At 48.0% G+C, this 20,470-nt stretch overlaps 7 protein-coding genes across 7 annotated transcripts; all 7 read right to left on the reverse strand.

Moving 5' to 3' along the window:
* Nucleotides 1-585: 585 nt before the first annotated feature.
* On the reverse strand, nucleotides 586-1,263 carry LOC134659751 (histone H1C-like). The gene has a single exon (XM_063515444.1). The coding sequence runs from the start codon at nucleotides 1,261-1,263 to the stop codon at nucleotides 586-588; it is 678 nt and encodes a 225-aa protein (XP_063371514.1).
* A 4,590-nt stretch (nucleotides 1,264-5,853) lies between these two features.
* Nucleotides 5,854-6,231, reverse strand: LOC134659778 (histone H2B). Its single transcript, XM_063515480.1, has one exon. The coding sequence runs from the start codon at nucleotides 6,229-6,231 to the stop codon at nucleotides 5,854-5,856; it is 378 nt and encodes a 125-aa protein (XP_063371550.1).
* Nucleotides 6,232-6,980: 749 nt separating this feature from the next.
* LOC134659780 (histone H2A) lies at nucleotides 6,981-7,355 on the reverse strand. The gene has a single exon (XM_063515483.1). The coding sequence runs from the start codon at nucleotides 7,353-7,355 to the stop codon at nucleotides 6,981-6,983; it is 375 nt and encodes a 124-aa protein (XP_063371553.1).
* A 696-nt stretch (nucleotides 7,356-8,051) lies between these two features.
* Nucleotides 8,052-8,729, reverse strand: LOC134659776 (histone H1C-like). Its single transcript, XM_063515478.1, has one exon. It carries the CDS (start codon nucleotides 8,727-8,729, stop codon nucleotides 8,052-8,054), a length of 678 nt encoding a protein of 225 aa, XP_063371548.1.
* A 3,438-nt stretch (nucleotides 8,730-12,167) lies between these two features.
* On the reverse strand, nucleotides 12,168-12,578 carry LOC134659777 (histone H3). Its single transcript, XM_063515479.1, has one exon. The coding sequence runs from the start codon at nucleotides 12,576-12,578 to the stop codon at nucleotides 12,168-12,170; it is 411 nt and encodes a 136-aa protein (XP_063371549.1).
* Nucleotides 12,579-13,319: 741 nt separating this feature from the next.
* LOC134659636 (histone H2B) lies at nucleotides 13,320-13,697 on the reverse strand. Its single transcript, XM_063515313.1, has one exon. It carries the CDS (start codon nucleotides 13,695-13,697, stop codon nucleotides 13,320-13,322), a length of 378 nt encoding a protein of 125 aa, XP_063371383.1.
* A 749-nt stretch (nucleotides 13,698-14,446) lies between these two features.
* LOC134659762 (histone H2A) lies at nucleotides 14,447-14,821 on the reverse strand. Its single transcript, XM_063515460.1, has one exon. The coding sequence runs from the start codon at nucleotides 14,819-14,821 to the stop codon at nucleotides 14,447-14,449; it is 375 nt and encodes a 124-aa protein (XP_063371530.1).
* Between the last annotated feature and the right edge of the window lie 5,649 nt (nucleotides 14,822-20,470).

The raw sequence follows: 20,470 nt of genomic DNA on the forward strand, positions 1-20,470 counted from the left end.
TACGTTCACGGAGTACGCTGATAGTGGGGATACAACGAGCCGACATAACACGAGCCCGATCGACCAATCAACGCCCCGCCCCGCTTGCAAGAGCGCGAATTAGAGAGAATAGAAAATTCAATTTACAAACAACTAAGTATAAATATATTATAATTTTTAATACGTATGTAGATAGATGACTATTGTTTGAAGTCTTGAGACTTTTAAATAATGTTTATTCACGTTCTAATAACCGTGTAAATTCATATATAAAATCTAATTTAATTTAACGTAACGTGACCCATCCGTCTATCTATCGGTATCTAAAAATATATTCGTAAAATATTTGGTCCGTTTATTTTTATATCTTATTTTGATTGATTGTTTGATCGATCGACTCGTGTATTGTGCTTATATTGCAATGAAACAGAGGCGATATGAACCTTTGAATACATTTGTTAGCCCTGAAAAGGGCTTTTTGATGTGCGTTTAACGCGCACAGGCGTATCACGTGAGTCGAGAAGAGGCGACGCGTCGTCGTATAAGAATATTATAGCGACGACAATCGACATCTCCTCTACGACGACAACAATAACTGTCGCAGTCTTACTTCTTCGAGGCAGCCTTCTTGGCGGCGGGCTTCGCTTTGGGTGCGGCCGCTGCCTTCTTGGGCTTCGGAGCTTTAGGCTTCTTGGTCGGCGGCTTCGCGGTCTTCTTGGCCTTAGGCGCGGCGGCGCTCTTGCCCTTGGCGGGGGTGGAGGGTTTCTTAGCGGCGGGCTTCTTCTTGGCGGCGGCTGCCTTCTTGTCCTTCGTGGCGGCCTTAGGCTTGGCCGGGGAAGCGGCGGCCTTCTTCGCCTTAGCGGGCTTAGCTGCGGCGGGCTTCTTGGCGGCTGCTGAAGATTTAGCGCTAGATTTCTTGGCCGCGGCGGGCTTCTTGCCGGCCGATGATGACTTCGACTCCAGTTTGAACGAGCCGGACGCGCCCTTGCCTTTGGTCTGAATGAGTGCGCCGGATTCGACTGCGCTCTTCAGATATTTTCTGATGAAAGGGGCCAGTTTCTCGGCGTCGACCTTGTACTGGGCGGCGATGTACTTCTTGATAGCCTGCAGGGACGAACCGCTCCTCTCCTTCAACTCCTTGATGGCGCTGTTAACCATCTCGGACGTCTTAGGGTGGGTGGGCTTCGCCTTAGGCTTCTTAGCGCCTGCGGATGCGGACGCCTTGGGCTTCTTCGCGGGCGTCGCCGGGGCGGGAGCGTCGGCAGCAACTGCGGTATCGGCCATAATTATTTATTATTATTTAATAACGAAATGAGCAAGTAAATTTAGTAAATCGCACGAACTGCGCAAAGATAGAATACAGGCGGACGCGTGTAAGCGGAGCGCTGCGCTGGCGAGTACTAAACACGTCAAATTGGGGGCGCCACTTTTTATATATACTCCGGCTTAACCGTAACGCAGACCCTTGTGTCGCGGGACGTTTTCTCGTAATAACAGTTCCAACTTTTCACTTACTCGTTTATGATTAAACTAAATTTATAGCGAATTATATTATAATGATTATAATAAAATTACACATATATATTCTTTATGAATTGATATATGTATTTTAATGGATGTTTAAAGTTTTGGAACGGCGATAAACGAATGAGAGAACTTTACTTTTGGTATTATAGGTTGCGGACACCTCGGGTCAGTTTAAAAAGTGATTTTTCTTAATTAAAATCACATTTAACACTATTATGTGTCTTCCATTTAAAAGTGAAGATACCATAGATAGATGTGACACAATAACAACAGTTGAAAATTATCGTTATAATGTTATTTTGACTTGTTGTCTTCACTGTCGTAAAACAGCCGTACCGCGACTTGGATTGCCTACGTTCAGTTCAGTTTGCTCTCTGCTGGTACCGATGTAAAACGGGATAGGTACTTTATATTAAGTTTAATAAATTATGTACTATTATACATTACTATATCGTATTAATGAATATTATTATAATTCGTATTATAGTTTAAATAAACGAGCGATCTTCTACGGGGATCATACAGGTAGAGCGCGAAACTCGCGGAGCGTGCGGTGCGGGCAGGGCATGGTGGTTATTTAGTGTATCGTGTATATCGTATTTATTTATAATAATTTAACGTATTATATTATCGTAAGTGAGGTGAGAGTGGGTGCGGTGATGGTGGGTGTCCCTGTCTGTCTGTTTGTTTTGCGCACTATATGCGAATCATTTACCTGATTGGGCAGTTCATCCCAATCTTAAGTAGGTGGCAGGTCGGATCGGTACACCTAGTTACAGGTCACATCACATCACATCACAGTGCATGTGATTGTTGTTGTTTATTTATACATATTATGGTGTTATTACCTATTGGTGAAAGTAATAATAAGTGAGTGCGTGTGTGAGAAAAATATGTAAATGGATGCAGTGCAAGACATGATTTTCGATTTGGAAAACGTGAGTAGGTAAATACCTAACCTAATGATAAATAAATAAGATAATAGTGCAATGTATGTATGTCGGGAAGTCGGGAAAAATAAGAAGATGAAGATACTGTATGATACGGGAGAGATATATGTATACATATATGTATATGTATCTGAATGTATGAAATGAAATGAAATTGATGCTCCACTTACTACCTGAATAAATTACCCCAACATACATTACATTATTATAGAGAAGTTTCGAACGAAAAGTGTAGTGTAGTGTAGGTAGGTACTACGTTCAATCGATCGAATCTATATCTATGCCTATTTTTATTTTATTTTTATTTTATTTTATTTTATTTTATTTTAAGGTTCACCAACAGTTATTACATTGAGGCTTAAGTACATCAATACAAACTTAAATAACATGCTGAATGTATAACTAATTACTGGTAAACACCACATGCAAAAATTAAAAAAGCAAATTCAACAACAAAGCCACATTTGAACACCTTATTACTATAGAATAAGGAGCAAAGCGCAACCACGATGTAGACTGGTTAAGTTATTTTATACGAGTAAGTAGGTACATGAGGTGTACCAAAATATTTATGTATGTAATAAGTAGGTATACTTAGTACCGTGGTTTGAAACCAAACTCGCAACGAGCAAATTTTGAAGCCCCATTTTGTAATATTATTTATCTATCTTTGTACTTATGTAAAACAATTATTGTAATTGTTTCAGAGAGCTGACTTCATACACCTACCAGTACCACCGAAGCGGCGCGGCGAGCGAACGAACGAGCGAGCTGGCTACACATGCAAGTTAGAAAATTGGACTTGCGGTGCGGGGTGAGTCATTATTTTTAATATACGTAGGTACATATAAATAAATAAATATAATATAATATATAATGACTTAGGTAGGTAGGTAGGTAGGTAGGTACAGTATAGGTACCTACTTAGATAGATCGATTGTTTATACGTCTGTGTTGTGTCGCCACTGAAACTTTGTTTGTATTGTAATCGTATCATAGAATTATTTGCGGCCCTGAAAAGGGCCTTTTTGTATTTGCGTCCGAGGACGCGGGGTGCGGGGTGCGGGGACCGACGACACTGTCTCGGCGGGCGGACAGTGCAGCGGCCGGCCGGCCGGCCGGCGCGCTTAACCTCCGAAACCGTAGAGGGTGCGGCCCTGACGCTTCAGAGCGTAGACGACGTCCATGGCGGTGACGGTCTTCCTCTTGGCGTGCTCGGTGTAGGTGACCGCGTCACGGATCACGTTCTCGAGGAACACCTTGAGAACACCGCGGGTCTCCTCGTAGATCAGACCGGAGATACGCTTGACGCCACCTCTGCGGGCGAGACGACGGATGGCGGGCTTGGTGATACCCTGGATGTTATCGCGGAGCACCTTCCTGTGGCGCTTGGCTCCTCCTTTCCCCAGACCTTTACCTCCCTTACCGCGACCGGTCATTGCGACTTGTGGTAGAGAGAGATTAGACTTCTCGAACGGAATTCAACACACGACACACGACTTGCGGCGCGCGTCGACACGAGTGGAATAACTGGCGTTTGGCTCAGGCCCGCGCTATATTTATACGCTTTACCCCATTGCGGGGCGACGGGGGACGGGGTTAGAGATATCGGAGCATTATTATTTGATTTACTTTTCATATAAATACCTACATGTAAAGTAAAATAAGTTCATACCTATGATACTTTATTTAAAATCATACATATATATATACTATTACTTACTTCATATTACTATAACAACGGCGACCGGATCGTGGAAGAGTGCCCCGTAGCGCTATCTCTCTCTCGTATTTCTCCTCTAATATATATATATATATATATATATATATATTTGTAAGTATTTGAATTTATCGCGACCGAGTAAGCAAATCATTAATAATGAATCATTATGTATATTAACATTAATTCAATTTCCCGTCTAGTAATATATAGGGGTAATAAGTTCATAAGTAAATAATCTTACTTACTTGCGTGTATTTCGTGGTTATATAATTTATTTATTGTAACTACGTGCGAATTAAATATATTTGACTAATGATGATGATCGATTGAATAATCTAAGCAGGCGTTTGTTCAAAGAAACAATTGTGAACTTTTCGAATCATGTGTGGCCCTGAAAAGGGCCTTTTGATATATGACAGAAGCGTCACGTTCGCATGTCCGGGACACAAAATGGCATGCGTTCGCGCAGACTGCGTTCGGTGATGTAGCTCCGTGTCAGTGTTAGTGCAGCATTGTGGTGGTTTAGGCACGTTCACCGCGGATCCTGCGAGCCAGCTGGATGTCCTTGGGCATGATGGTCACACGCTTGGCGTGGATGGCGCAAAGGTTGGTGTCCTCGAAGAGGCCGACGAGGTAAGCCTCGCTGGCCTCCTGGAGAGCCATGACGGCGGAGCTCTGGAACCGCAGGTCGGTCTTGAAGTCCTGAGCGATCTCACGCACCAGACGCTGGAAGGGCAGCTTGCGGATCAGAAGCTCAGTGCTCTTCTGGTAGCGACGGATCTCACGGAGGGCGACGGTGCCGGGCCTGTAACGATGGGGCTTCTTGACGCCCCCGGTGGCTGGCGCGCTCTTGCGGGCCGCCTTGGTGGCGAGCTGTTTACGGGGCGCTTTACCACCGGTGGATTTACGAGCGGTCTGCTTGGTACGGGCCATTGCGAAAAATTTACTACGACACGCGTGTACGTTACGTTAACGAGTCACGAGAGGGAATAAACAAAATTTTAGGCGCGAGGCGCTTTTATATATACGCTCGTCGGAAAGGGACGGAGATAGTGTCCGTGTGAGCGAGAGGGCACGTCCCCCTCGCCCCTCTTCCTTTCTCACAGACACGATTTCTGATTAGAGTAAAACTAATAATATGTAATATTATTGAAATATAATACAATACATTTAAATAAATTAACAAATTTGAACCTAAACTCTTACTCTCATATATATATATTATAGCGTTTTTGATTATGATTTAGGACAGCTAGTTAGGTTAGGCTAGATAACATTATTTCACATAGTAAAGTTTAGCTTAAATAATAATTCCTAACTTATTTTATTATTATTGTATAATTTAAACCCAACTGTTGCCTCACGTTGCGCATGTCTGTCTATCTATAGTTTAGTTTTTCATATTTAAGCGCCCGTCGATTACATACAAAAGCTTTTACTTGCGTGTTGATTGATATAGTGATGTTTAATCGACCGATTGACACCGTATGCACGGTTAGAAACTTGCTATATTATATTCAGAACTTATTTGTGGCCCTGAAAAGGGCCTTTTTGGTTGTTGCACAAACCACACTCTCTCAAAGCGTGTCGTCGTGTCGCAATACGAACTATCTAAACCCATCACACTAAAATGTGCATTGAGAAGACGGACCGCATACGAGGAACGACGGACGCTTACTTGGAGCTGGTGTACTTGGTGACGGCCTTTGTGCCTTCACTGACGGCGTGCTTGGCGAGCTCACCGGGCAGCAAGAGCCTCACGGAGGTCTGCACCTCCCTGCTGGTGATGGTGGACCTCTTGTTGTAGTGAGCGAGACGGGAGGCCTCGGCGGCGATGCGCTCGAAGATGTCGTTCACGAACGAGTTCATGATCGACATGGCCTTGCTGGAGATACCGGTGTCGGGGTGGACCTGCTTGAGCACCTTGTAGATGTAGATGGCGTAGCTCTCCTTGCGCTTATGCTTCTTCTTTTTCTTCGAGTCAGACTTGGAGATGTTCTTCTGGGCCTTGCCGGATTTCTTGGCGGCCTTACCGCTAGTCTTGGGTGGCATTGTGATATAGTTAGATGCTTACAGTACGAGAGTTGAACTGGTAATGTGAACAAAAATTTTTGATATTTTGTTTATATTAGGCGCGGCGAACGGGAAATAGGGGACTAAAGATCGAGCGTTACGCCGGCGTTATCTCGACCAATAGCGTTCGTGCATCATTAGCATCGTCGGTTGGCAAGGTGGGGAGTGAGAGCGCGTGTTGATATTATAATAATACTGACGAATTTACTATTAATGTAATGAAAAGAATATTAATGATTTAGTTAACAGATCTCATTTAAATATATATTATATATAATTAGATCTGTTATTGTCCATTTTAAAACTGTGTGTAGGCGGATTAGCTCATTTGTTTATAACTGCCGTTTTGCTGCTGTAGATGAGCAAGTAATAGCTCTGAGCCATATATATGTACACACATTGTTGTATGTTTAATATCCCATATTTGTAGTTTGTAATATTCTTTAATACTTCTCGAAATCATTAGAATTTAGTATCAGTACATAATAAATAAATAAATAATTGATCTATCGAATGACATCATATACGTACGAGTTATGCCATGAAACTTATATAACGTTATCACAGAATCATATTGTGGCCCTGAAAAGGGCCTTTTGTAACGGTCACTCGGGAGGGAATGTAACATAGGCCCCGTGCGATAAAATATACGCAAGAGACGAATGCAAACATTCACCAATCGCCGGGTGATACCGCTAGAGACGTACACGGATGAGAAGTGTGGACACTTAAGCCTTCTTCTCGGTCTTCTTGGGCAGGAGCACGGCCTGAATGTTAGGCAGCACACCACCCTGGGCGATGGTCACGCCGGAGAGGAGCTTGTTCAACTCCTCGTCGTTACGGATCGCCAGCTGGAGATGTCTAGGGATGATCCTGGTCTTCTTGTTGTCGCGAGCGGCGTTGCCCGCCAACTCGAGAACCTCAGCGGCCAGGTACTCCATGACGGCGGCTAGGTACACCGGGGCACCGGCACCGACGCGCTCGGCGTAGTTGCCCTTGCGTAGAAGCCTGTGGATACGGCCGACGGGAAACTGGAGTCCGGCACGGTTAGAACGGGACTTTGCCTTTCCCTTAACCTTGCCACCTTTACCGCGTCCAGACATGTTTAAAGGGATTAAAGTTTAGTTTATCAACACACACACAAAACGTGAGCACACGAACGTACGCTGCTCAGCCTTTAATAAAAATATCATAGCGCTACGTATATCCTTTTATACGTTCACGGAGTACGCTGATAGTGGGGATACAACGAGCCGACATAACACGAGCCCGATCGACCAATCAACGCCCCGCCCCGCTTGCAAGAGCGCGAATTAGAGAGAATAGAAAATTCAATTTACAAACAACTAAGTATAAATATATTATAATTTTTAATACGTATGTAGATAGATGACTATTGTTTGAAGTCTTGAGACTTTTAAATAATGTTTATTCACGTTCTAATAACCGTGTAAATTCATATATAAAATCTAATTTAATTTAACGTAACGTGACCCATCCGTCTATCTATCGGTATCTAAAAATATATTCGTAAAATATTTGGTCCGTTTATTTTTATATCTTATTTTGATTGATTGTTTGATCGATCGACTCGTGTATTGTGCTTATATTGCAATGAAACAGAGGCGATATGAACCTTTGAATACATTTGTTAGCCCTGAAAAGGGCTTTTTGATGTGCGTTTAACGCGCACAGGCGTATCACGTGAGTCGAGAAGAGGCGACGCGTCGTCGTATAAGAATATTATAGCGACGACAATCGACATCTCCTCTACGACGACAACAATAACTGTCGCAGTCTTACTTCTTCGAGGCAGCCTTCTTGGCGGCGGGCTTCGCTTTGGGTGCGGCCGCTGCCTTCTTGGGCTTCGGAGCTTTAGGCTTCTTGGTCGGCGGCTTCGCGGTCTTCTTGGCCTTAGGCGCGGCGGCGCTCTTGCCCTTGGCGGGGGTGGAGGGTTTCTTAGCGGCGGGCTTCTTCTTGGCGGCGGCTGCCTTCTTGTCCTTCGTGGCGGCCTTAGGCTTGGCCGGGGAAGCGGCGGCCTTCTTCGCCTTAGCGGGCTTAGCTGCGGCGGGCTTCTTGGCGGCTGCTGAAGATTTAGCGCTAGATTTCTTGGCCGCGGCGGGCTTCTTGCCGGCCGATGATGACTTCGACTCCAGTTTGAACGAGCCGGACGCGCCCTTGCCTTTGGTCTGAATGAGTGCGCCGGATTCGACTGCGCTCTTCAGATATTTTCTGATGAAAGGGGCCAGTTTCTCGGCGTCGACCTTGTACTGGGCGGCGATGTACTTCTTGATAGCCTGCAGGGACGAACCGCTCCTCTCCTTCAACTCCTTGATGGCGCTGTTAACCATCTCGGACGTCTTAGGGTGGGTGGGCTTCGCCTTAGGCTTCTTAGCGCCTGCGGATGCGGACGCCTTGGGCTTCTTCGCGGGCGTCGCCGGGGCGGGAGCGTCGGCAGCAACTGCGGTATCGGCCATAATTATTTATTATTATTTAATAACGAAATGAGCAAGTAAATTTAGTAAATCGCACGAACTGCGCAAAGATAGAATACAGGCGGACGCGTGTAAGCGGAGCGCTGCGCTGGCGAGTACTAAACACGTCAAATTGGGGGCGCCACTTTTTATATATACTCCGGCTTAACCGTAACGCAGACCCTTGTGTCGCGGGACGTTTTCTCGTAATAACAGTTCCAACTTTTCACTTACTCGTTTATGATTAAACTAAATTTATAGCGAATTATATTATAATGATTATAATAAAATTACACATATATATTCTTTATGAATTGATATATGTATTTTAATGGATGTTTAAAGTTTTGGAACGGCGATAAACGAATGAGAGAACTTTACTTTTGGTATTATAGGTTGCGGACACCTCGGGTCAGTTTAAAAAGTGATTTTTCTTAATTAAAATCACATTTAACACTATTATGTGTCTTCCATTTAAAAGTGAAGATACCATAGATAGATGTGACACAATAACAACAGTTGAAAATTATCGTTATAATGTTATTTTGACTTGTTGTCTTCACTGTCGTAAAACAGCCGTACCGCGACTTGGATTGCCTACGTTCAGTTCAGTTTGCTCTCTGCTGGTACCGATGTAAAACGGGATAGGTACTTTATATTAAGTTTAATAAATTATGTACTATTATACATTACTATATCGTATTAATGAATATTATTATAATTCGTATTATAGTTTAAATAAACGAGCGATCTTCTACGGGGATCATACAGGTAGAGCGCGAAACTCGCGGAGCGTGCGGTGCGGGCAGGGCATGGTGGTTATTTAGTGTATCGTGTATATCGTATTTATTTATAATAATTTAACGTATTATATTATCGTAAGTGAGGTGAGAGTGGGTGCGGTGATGGTGGGTGTCCCTGTCTGTCTGTTTGTTTTGCGCACTATATGCGAATCATTTACCTGATTGGGCAGTTCATCCCAATCTTAAGTAGGTGGCAGGTCGGATCGGTACACCTAGTTACAGGTCACATCACATCACATCACAGTGCATGTGATTGTTGTTGTTTATTTATACATATTATGGTGTTATTACCTATTGGTGAAAGTAATAATAAGTGAGTGCGTGTGTGAGAAAAATATGTAAATGGATGCAGTGCAAGACATGATTTTCGATTTGGAAAACGTGAGTAGGTAAATACCTAACCTAATGATAAATAAATAAGATAATAGTGCAATGTATGTATGTCGGGAAGTCGGGAAAAATAAGAAGATGAAGATACTGTATGATACGGGAGAGATATATGTATACATATATGTATATGTATCTGAATGTATGAAATGAAATGAAATTGATGCTCCACTTACTACCTGAATAAATTACCCCAACATACATTACATTATTATAGAGAAGTTTCGAACGAAAAGTGTAGTGTAGTGTAGGTAGGTACTACGTTCAATCGATCGAATCTATATCTATGCCTATTTTTATTTTATTTTTATTTTATTTTATTTTATTTTATTTTAAGGTTCACCAACAGTTATTACATTGAGGCTTAAGTACATCAATACAAACTTAAATAACATGCTGAATGTATAACTAATTACTGGTAAACACCACATGCAAAAATTAAAAAAGCAAATTCAACAACAAAGCCACATTTGAACACCTTATTACTATAGAATAAGGAGCAAAGCGCAACCACGATGTAGACTGGTTAAGTTATTTTATACGAGTAAGTAGGTACATGAGGTGTACCAAAATATTTATGTATGTAATAAGTAGGTATACTTAGTACCGTGGTTTGAAACCAAACTCGCAACGAGCAAATTTTGAAGCCCCATTTTGTAATATTATTTATCTATCTTTGTACTTATGTAAAACAATTATTGTAATTGTTTCAGAGAGCTGACTTCATACACCTACCAGTACCACCGAAGCGGCGCGGCGAGCGAACGAACGAGCGAGCTGGCTACACATGCAAGTTAGAAAATTGGACTTGCGGTGCGGGGTGAGTCATTATTTTTAATATACGTAGGTACATATAAATAAATAAATATAATATAATATATAATGACTTAGGTAGGTAGGTAGGTAGGTAGGTACAGTATAGGTACCTACTTAGATAGATCGATTGTTTATACGTCTGTGTTGTGTCGCCACTGAAACTTTGTTTGTATTGTAATCGTATCATAGAATTATTTGCGGCCCTGAAAAGGGCCTTTTTGTATTTGCGTCCGAGGACGCGGGGTGCGGGGTGCGGGGACCGACGACACTGTCTCGGCGGGCGGACAGTGCAGCGGCCGGCCGGCCGGCCGGCGCGCTTAACCTCCGAAACCGTAGAGGGTGCGGCCCTGACGCTTCAGAGCGTAGACGACGTCCATGGCGGTGACGGTCTTCCTCTTGGCGTGCTCGGTGTAGGTGACCGCGTCACGGATCACGTTCTCGAGGAACACCTTGAGAACACCGCGGGTCTCCTCGTAGATCAGACCGGAGATACGCTTGACGCCACCTCTGCGGGCGAGACGACGGATGGCGGGCTTGGTGATACCCTGGATGTTATCGCGGAGCACCTTCCTGTGGCGCTTGGCTCCTCCTTTCCCCAGACCTTTACCTCCCTTACCGCGACCGGTCATTGCGACTTGTGGTAGAGAGAGATTAGACTTCTCGAACGGAATTCAACACACGACACACGACTTGCGGCGCGCGTCGACACGAGTGGAATAACTGGCGTTTGGCTCAGGCCCGCGCTATATTTATACGCTTTACCCCATTGCGGGGCGACGGGGGACGGGGTTAGAGATATCGGAGCATTATTATTTGATTTACTTTTCATATAAATACCTACATGTAAAGTAAAATAAGTTCATACCTATGATACTTTATTTAAAATCATACATATATATATACTATTACTTACTTCATATTACTATAACAACGGCGACCGGATCGTGGAAGAGTGCCCCGTAGCGCTATCTCTCTCTCGTATTTCTCCTCTAATATATATATATATATATATATATATATATTTGTAAGTATTTGAATTTATCGCGACCGAGTAAGCAAATCATTAATAATGAATCATTATGTATATTAACATTAATTCAATTTCCCGTCTAGTAATATATAGGGGTAATAAGTTCATAAGTAAATAATCTTACTTACTTGCGTGTATTTCGTGGTTATATAATTTATTTATTGTAACTACGTGCGAATTAAATATATTTGACTAATGATGATGATCGATTGAATAATCTAAGCAGGCGTTTGTTCAAAGAAACAATTGTGAACTTTTCGAATCATGTGTGGCCCTGAAAAGGGCCTTTTGATATATGACAGAAGCGTCACGTTCGCATGTCCGGGACACAAAATGGCATGCGTTCGCGCAGACTGCGTTCGGTGATGTAGCTCCGTGTCAGTGTTAGTGCAGCATTGTGGTGGTTTAGGCACGTTCACCGCGGATCCTGCGAGCCAGCTGGATGTCCTTGGGCATGATGGTCACACGCTTGGCGTGGATGGCGCAAAGGTTGGTGTCCTCGAAGAGGCCGACGAGGTAAGCCTCGCTGGCCTCCTGGAGAGCCATGACGGCGGAGCTCTGGAACCGCAGGTCGGTCTTGAAGTCCTGAGCGATCTCACGCACCAGACGCTGGAAGGGCAGCTTGCGGATCAGAAGCTCAGTGCTCTTCTGGTAGCGACGGATCTCACGGAGGGCGACGGTGCCGGGCCTGTAACGATGGGGCTTCTTGACGCCCCCGGTGGCTGGCGCGCTCTTGCGGGCCGCCTTGGTGGCGAGCTGTTTACGGGGCGCTTTACCACCGGTGGATTTACGAGCGGTCTGCTTGGTACGGGCCATTGCGAAAAATTTACTACGACACGCGTGTACGTTACGTTAACGAGTCACGAGAGGGAATAAACAAAATTTTAGGCGCGAGGCGCTTTTATATATACGCTCGTCGGAAAGGGACGGAGATAGTGTCCGTGTGAGCGAGAGGGCACGTCCCCCTCGCCCCTCTTCCTTTCTCACAGACACGATTTCTGATTAGAGTAAAACTAATAATATGTAATATTATTGAAATATAATACAATACATTTAAATAAATTAACAAATTTGAACCTAAACTCTTACTCTCATATATATATATTATAGCGTTTTTGATTATGATTTAGGACAGCTAGTTAGGTTAGGCTAGATAACATTATTTCACATAGTAAAGTTTAGCTTAAATAATAATTCCTAACTTATTTTATTATTATTGTATAATTTAAACCCAACTGTTGCCTCACGTTGCGCATGTCTGTCTATCTATAGTTTAGTTTTTCATATTTAAGCGCCCGTCGATTACATACAAAAGCTTTTACTTGCGTGTTGATTGATATAGTGATGTTTAATCGACCGATTGACACCGTATGCACGGTTAGAAACTTGCTATATTATATTCAGAACTTATTTGTGGCCCTGAAAAGGGCCTTTTTGGTTGTTGCACAAACCACACTCTCTCAAAGCGTGTCGTCGTGTCGCAATACGAACTATCTAAACCCATCACACTAAAATGTGCATTGAGAAGACGGACCGCATACGAGGAACGACGGACGCTTACTTGGAGCTGGTGTACTTGGTGACGGCCTTTGTGCCTTCACTGACGGCGTGCTTGGCGAGCTCACCGGGCAGCAAGAGCCTCACGGAGGTCTGCACCTCCCTGCTGGTGATGGTGGACCTCTTGTTGTAGTGAGCGAGACGGGAGGCCTCGGCGGCGATGCGCTCGAAGATGTCGTTCACGAACGAGTTCATGATCGACATGGCCTTGCTGGAGATACCGGTGTCGGGGTGGACCTGCTTGAGCACCTTGTAGATGTAGATGGCGTAGCTCTCCTTGCGCTTATGCTTCTTCTTTTTCTTCGAGTCAGACTTGGAGATGTTCTTCTGGGCCTTGCCGGATTTCTTGGCGGCCTTACCGCTAGTCTTGGGTGGCATTGTGATATAGTTAGATGCTTACAGTACGAGAGTTGAACTGGTAATGTGAACAAAAATTTTTGATATTTTGTTTATATTAGGCGCGGCGAACGGGAAATAGGGGACTAAAGATCGAGCGTTACGCCGGCGTTATCTCGACCAATAGCGTTCGTGCATCATTAGCATCGTCGGTTGGCAAGGTGGGGAGTGAGAGCGCGTGTTGATATTATAATAATACTGACGAATTTACTATTAATGTAATGAAAAGAATATTAATGATTTAGTTAACAGATCTCATTTAAATATATATTATATATAATTAGATCTGTTATTGTCCATTTTAAAACTGTGTGTAGGCGGATTAGCTCATTTGTTTATAACTGCCGTTTTGCTGCTGTAGATGAGCAAGTAATAGCTCTGAGCCATATATATGTACACACATTGTTGTATGTTTAATATCCCATATTTGTAGTTTGTAATATTCTTTAATACTTCTCGAAATCATTAGAATTTAGTATCAGTACATAATAAATAAATAAATAATTGATCTATCGAATGACATCATATACGTACGAGTTATGCCATGAAACTTATATAACGTTATCACAGAATCATATTGTGGCCCTGAAAAGGGCCTTTTGTAACGGTCACTCGGGAGGGAATGTAACATAGGCCCCGTGCGATAAAATATACGCAAGAGACGAATGCAAACATTCACCAATCGCCGGGTGATACCGCTAGAGACGTACACGGATGAGAAGTGTGGACACTTAAGCCTTCTTCTCGGTCTTCTTGGGCAGGAGCACGGCCTGAATGTTAGGCAGCACACCACCCTGGGCGATGGTCACGCCGGAGAGGAGCTTGTTCAACTCCTCGTCGTTACGGATCGCCAGCTGGAGATGTCTAGGGATGATCCTGGTCTTCTTGTTGTCGCGAGCGGCGTTGCCCGCCAACTCGAGAACCTCAGCGGCCAGGTACTCCATGACGGCGGCTAGGTACACCGGGGCACCGGCACCGACGCGCTCGGCGTAGTTGCCCTTGCGTAGAAGCCTGTGGATACGGCCGACGGGAAACTGGAGTCCGGCACGGTTAGAACGGGACTTTGCCTTTCCCTTAACCTTGCCACCTTTACCGCGTCCAGACATGTTTAAAGGGATTAAAGTTTAGTTTATCAACACACACACAAAACGTGAGCACACGAACGTACGCTGCTCAGCCTTTAATAAAAATATCATAGTAGTGGATGTCTTTCGACGCCCCTTTTGAAGGGGTGTGAGAGGCCTCTTCCGCCTTCCGGCTGCGGAGGCTGCGTCGAATCGCGCCCCACCTTGTGGGGCGGTCATTTCGCTCGTCGTTTGGAGGACGGCTGTGTTGCTGGTGTGGGCCAGCTTTATCACTACCGGCCGTTATCCAACCCCGCGACCCCTAGCCTGGTGATACCGTTTGAGCGGGGCCAGGTTCGGGACCGCAGGGAAGGCGACCGGCAGCTTAGGCTGGCGTGTGCGTCGTGCCTATGTAGGCGTCATCCGATGTTGAGTGTTTGTGTCTTCTTCTTCTTCGTCGTCTGTGTTGTGTAGGAGGGCTCGGGGGAGATGCCGAGCCCTTGGCTGGTCCGGTGGCCGCGTGTAGTGCGGCGCGATCCCTCGTAGATGGTCGTGGCTGCAGTTGTCCGCGCGGTCGAACATGCCCCGCGCGAGACGCTCGACGAACTCCTCCAGGCTGCTCCACTTCAGGTACTCGGCGATGGCTGCGTTGGTCACGTACCGCGTTGCTGCGACGATGGTCCGTAGCGAGAGGGTCTCCTGACGCCTCATCTTCTCCTTGTTGGTCCTGGAACAGAAAGAATACCAGGCTGGTGAAGCGTATGTTAGGCGTGAGCGGACGTAAGCTTTGTACAGACCGAGTTTGGTCCGTACAGGGAGCTTACTGTGGAGGACTGGTCGCAGTTTCATGCGAGCGGTTTTCGCTCGCATGACTGTGTTTGCGACGTGCGGTTGCATGGTCAGTCCCCTGTCTATGGTCACCCCCAGGTATTTCACTGTGGGTGACCATGTGAGGGGTTGGCCCGCGAGAGAGGGGGGTGTGGGCAGCGGCACTCTTGCGTGTGGCTGCCCTGTGATGATGGCTTGCGTCTTGCCCACGTTGACTGATAGCCTCCATTTGGAGAGCCAGTCAGGAAGGGCGTCGAGCGTTGGCTGGATCTTCGTAACCGCGTGCTGCATCTGTAAAGAAGTCGTATAGTAAGCGGCGTCGTCTGCGAATAGGGCTAGTTGCGCTTGTCCAACGACTGGGATGTCGTTGGTGTAGCGCACATAGCATGCGGGTGAGAGGCAGCTCCCCTGGGGGACGCCCGCCCGTATTGGGCGGTCTTGCGACTGCGCCGTGCCTTCCACTTGCACGTGGAAGCGTCGGTCGGTCAGGAACGATGCGATGACTCTCACGATGCGGCGGGGTGCTGTGGACAGAGAAAGTTTGTATATTAGTCCTTCGTGCCAAACTCGATCGAACGCTTTCTCCATGTCTAGGAGAACGGCAACGGTGTGCTCCTTTTTGTTGTGAGCCATGCCCATGTGGTGTAACACACGGGTGAGCTGCAACGTGGTGGAGTGTTGAGACCTGAAACCAAATTGCTCCGGCCTGGGTGCCAGGTGTGGCGAGAGGTTCCGGAGCAGCAACCTCTCGAACACCTTTGATAGGTTGCATAGCAACGTGATGGGCCGGTAGTTCTCCGGCTTCTTCCTGTCCTTCCCGGGTTTGGGAATGACGATGACCCGTCCTGTCTTCCAGATGGTGGGGAAGTGCCCCGACCGCAAGATCCCGTTGAACAGGCGCGCCACTGCCGCTAAGGTGTTTAGCGGCAGTTGGCGGAGCGCCATGTTCGGGATCTCGTCGGGGCCCGGCGCCTTCTTCGGGTTGCAGTGACGCCTGATAGTCGCCTGGACCTGCGAAGGAGAAAAGTAGAGTGGATCATCGTGTGTCTCTACGGGCACGTTGAGATAATCTCGAACGTGCTGTACGATGACCGCCGTGTGTTGCGGGTCGGTGTCGGGGAAGGGCCTGAATTGCTGCTCAAGGCTGCGAGCGAGTATTTCCGCTCTGTCCTTGGCTGCGTATTTCAGGATCCCGTCGGTTTCGTCCACTAGGGGTCGAATCGGCTCTGGCGTCGCGCTGAGTTGTCTGCATAACCTGTGGATGGAAGGAACGTGATCAGTTACGCTTTCAATGTGTGTTTCCCAGCTCGCAGCTCTGTGCTCGCTGAGTTTTTCCCTTAACAGTCGCTCGAGACGATTGAGCTCAGTCTTGACCGACTGAGCTCTAGTCCTTTGCCACTGTTTCCTATACCAGCGCTTTTTCTCTAAAAGCGCTTGAAGCGGCCTCGGAAGCGGCTTACGCCGGTCTGTGTGTGGGACCGGGTGTGTGGCCTCGGCGAGGGCTGCTTTGATGTCCCTGGTGATTGTGGCTGCTGCGGCATCGACCTCTTCTGCGGTCGATATGGGACCTGTACGGGGAGAGATTACCATGGCTTCTGTGAAAGCCGTCCAATCGTAGCGGCGTCCGGGTCTGTAGAGTCTCGTCGTCGGCTGGTCTGCGATGGTCAGGAGCACCGGCCTGTGGTCGGATGAGAGATCGTAGAATACCTGATGCCTCATAAGAGAATCAACTCCGCGAGAAATCGCAAAGTCGATCGTGGTGCCTCTGCGGTATACGTCGGCGTGGTGGTAGTGCGTGGGCTCGTAGGGGCCCCCTACGGTGAGGTCGAGGTCCTCTACGACCTGGTAGATGACGTTTCCCGATTGGGAATGCGCGGAGGAGTTCCAGGCGGAGTGCTCGGCGTTGAAGTCCCCGGCCAGGATGGTCGGCACGGGGGAGTCCACTAGTAGTCGTTTGAGGTCGGCGCGCGTCTCTGCTAGCAGACAGTATCTGCTGGGCCTGTAGACAGCAAACAAACGCAGGTTATGCCTTTGTAGTTTGATGTCTACCCCTAACGCGGACAGCGTGTTGGGCTGCGCGACGTCCTCCACCAGTTGGTGGATGATTGTCCTCTTTATGAGGATGGCGAGGCCTCGCCAGGCAACCCCGGTAACGGGGTTCGCTTGGTCCAAGCGGTACGCCATGTAGCCGCTGACTGTGAGCGTCATTGCTGACGTCAGCTTGGTCTCGCAGATCAGCATGATGTCGATGTCCTGGCTGTGGAGAAAAGTACGGATATCATTAATTTTACCATTTAATGTTTCCGCGTTCCAATACACTATCCTTAACTCTTTCTCTTTTATGCCGTAAGAGGGAGTGAAGCTAGCGAATAACTGGCGTTATTGCTGAGAGAGGGGCGAGCTAAGCCTGATTGTGGTCAGGCTTAGACAGAGACTTAATAGCTAGTACTAACTCGTCTAGCGTTGGCCTCAGGGATATAGTTACCGCGGATTGCACCGCGGTAACTATGTCCTTGTGCAATGCTGTGGTGTCGAGTGCGGGGGCCGCAGGGGGCGCTGTGGTCCGCGTCGCTCGGGGCTCTGCTTGTGGCATCCTCTGCGGTTTAGGTTGTGGCTGCGTCCGTCCTCGATGTCCGGTTGTCCGCTGCCTCGGCTGATTGGCGGGTGCCATTAGAGAACCTGTGGAAGAGTCCTCTACCAGGTTGGGCGTGTCCGAAGCCCTGGTGTCGGGGCCTCGTTGCGGGCGGCGGGTTGGCGGGCGGCGTGTGTGGGAGCGGGTGCCCGCTCGCCAGTTGCGCAGCTCCTGCAAGTAAAACTCGCACTGCTTGTGGTTGCCCGGGTGGTCCCTCAGGCAGTTGGCGCACGTCGCTGGCTCGTCCCTCGGCCGCGTGCACTGGTGCGATAAGTGCGGCAGCGCGCACTTTACGCAGCGCATCGGCCGGTGGCATCCCTGTGAGGAATGTCTGAAGCCCTGGCACCGGTAACATTGCGGTGGCCCAGGCTTACCTCTCCAAGGTTCGACACGAACCTTGGTGTTGATGTTTGCGATGCTGGTGAGGTCGAGAAAACCGAAGTTCTCTCGCTCCGTGCCGTCGAGTTGGACGAAGAAGATGGTGCCCCCTCGTCCTCTGCCTGTGGAGATAAGACGTGCGTGTGATACGTTATACCCCTCTTTGGCGCAGGCGTCCTTCACGTCCTGCACCGTCATGGTTGACGGTAGGCCGCGGATAGCGGCCTTCATGGGCAGGGTCGACTTCTCCGGGTGCTTGACGAACTGGATCATCGGGTTGAGTTTCTGCTCCTTGCAGAGGTAGGCGAATACCACACGGTATTCCTCCGAGGTCCTGGGGTAGAACCGCACGCCGGTAGGTTCGACGTTCTCGGTTTTGGCCTCAAAACCGAGGCGTTCGTTGAGGGTCCTTAGGTGGTGGCCCGCGTCTGGGAGGACCTCGACCAGAATCTGGGGCGGTTTGGCCCTCTTGGCCGGCGGCTGCGGCTGCTGCTTCTTCTTCTTGCTGGCTGCGGTATCTGTGGGCAGTGAAGAGGCGGTTTTAGGTGGCGATTTTGCAGCGGCCGCGTACGTGTCGGTGTTTGCTACCGGGGTCGGTAGTAACACCTTGCGTGGAGGCGGCTGTTGCGAGCATCCGGCCGCGGGTGTCGATGGGACGGTTGTGTCCATCGGTGAGACCTGTGGGCAGACGGCGGGTTGAGTAGGTCCGCGCGACACAGGAGTGATACGGTTACATTCCCGTTTCTCCTCCTGTGCCGGCGGGCTGTCCTCCGCCCGTCGTCTCTTCTGTTGGCGCGCCCCGGAGTGCGCCAACAGGGTTGATAATAGCGCCGCCTCGAGCGGGCCGAGGGTGCAACTGTCTAGCGATCCCCGAGCTACTCTGTCGAGTTTCTCGAATATCGCCATCCAGGCGTCCCCGGTCAACCCGAGGCCGGGCTGAGGGCGGCAAGGCGGCTGGTGGCGGCGTTGCGGTGAGTTGGCCGGCGTGCTGAAGTTGCCGGCCGGCTGCGATGGCGGCGGGCTCGCCGCACGTGGTGAATAATTACCACGTGGTGATAAGTCAAGCGGCAATAAATCGCCACGTGACAAATCACCACGTGTCAATTCTCCGTTGTCGCCTGCCCGCCCCGACTCTCCGTCCACGGGGGGCTCGGAATTGCATTGGTCCTCCGCGTCTGAGCCTTCGCTAGGGCCCTCCACGGGGTCGACAACATCGATGGACTCATCCGAGTCACTATCTGAGATCGTCGACCCCGTGTAGCTTCCACGCGCTGGCAGACGCTTTGGCCTTTTGCATTCCGATCCACCTGCGATTTCGTCGAGCAGGAGCAGGCCGGTGTCTGGGAGCACCACCACGTGCGTAGGGCCCGCCGCCTGGGCTGCGTCCTCTTCCTGTGCTGCCGCCGTCTTGGTGGGCGTCCTCTGGATGACCATGATGGCGTGTGTGTGTGTGTGGCGTCGGCGCGTTGACCTGTAATTAATTACAGGCGTGAGTACAAGTAGTACAGCTTGCGCCGGACTGTCTGGGTTTTCACCCCGTTTGTGGTGTGTGTGCGAACCAGCAAAACGGCCACTGCTAACGCCTGGGGCTTGTGTTGGCACCGTTAGGTTTAGCCTGGCAGGACGATCACAGCAAAAGTGGTCTTTACGACAGGGGCTACACTACACAGAATACACAGATATGCACAATCGTGCGTACATACAGACAAAATAGTACAGCTGGTTGCCGGACTGTCTGGGTTTTCACCCCGCTTGTGGTGTATGTGCAAACCAACAAAACGGCCACTGCTAACGCCTGGGGCTTGTGTTGGCACCGTTAGGTTTAGCCTGGCAGGACGATCACAGCAAAAGTG

The sequence above is a fragment of the Cydia amplana genome, chromosome 25 (genome assembly GCF_948474715.1).
Source record: "Cydia amplana chromosome 25, ilCydAmpl1.1, whole genome shotgun sequence".
NCBI classification, from domain to species: domain Eukaryota; kingdom Metazoa; phylum Arthropoda; class Insecta; order Lepidoptera; family Tortricidae; genus Cydia; species Cydia amplana.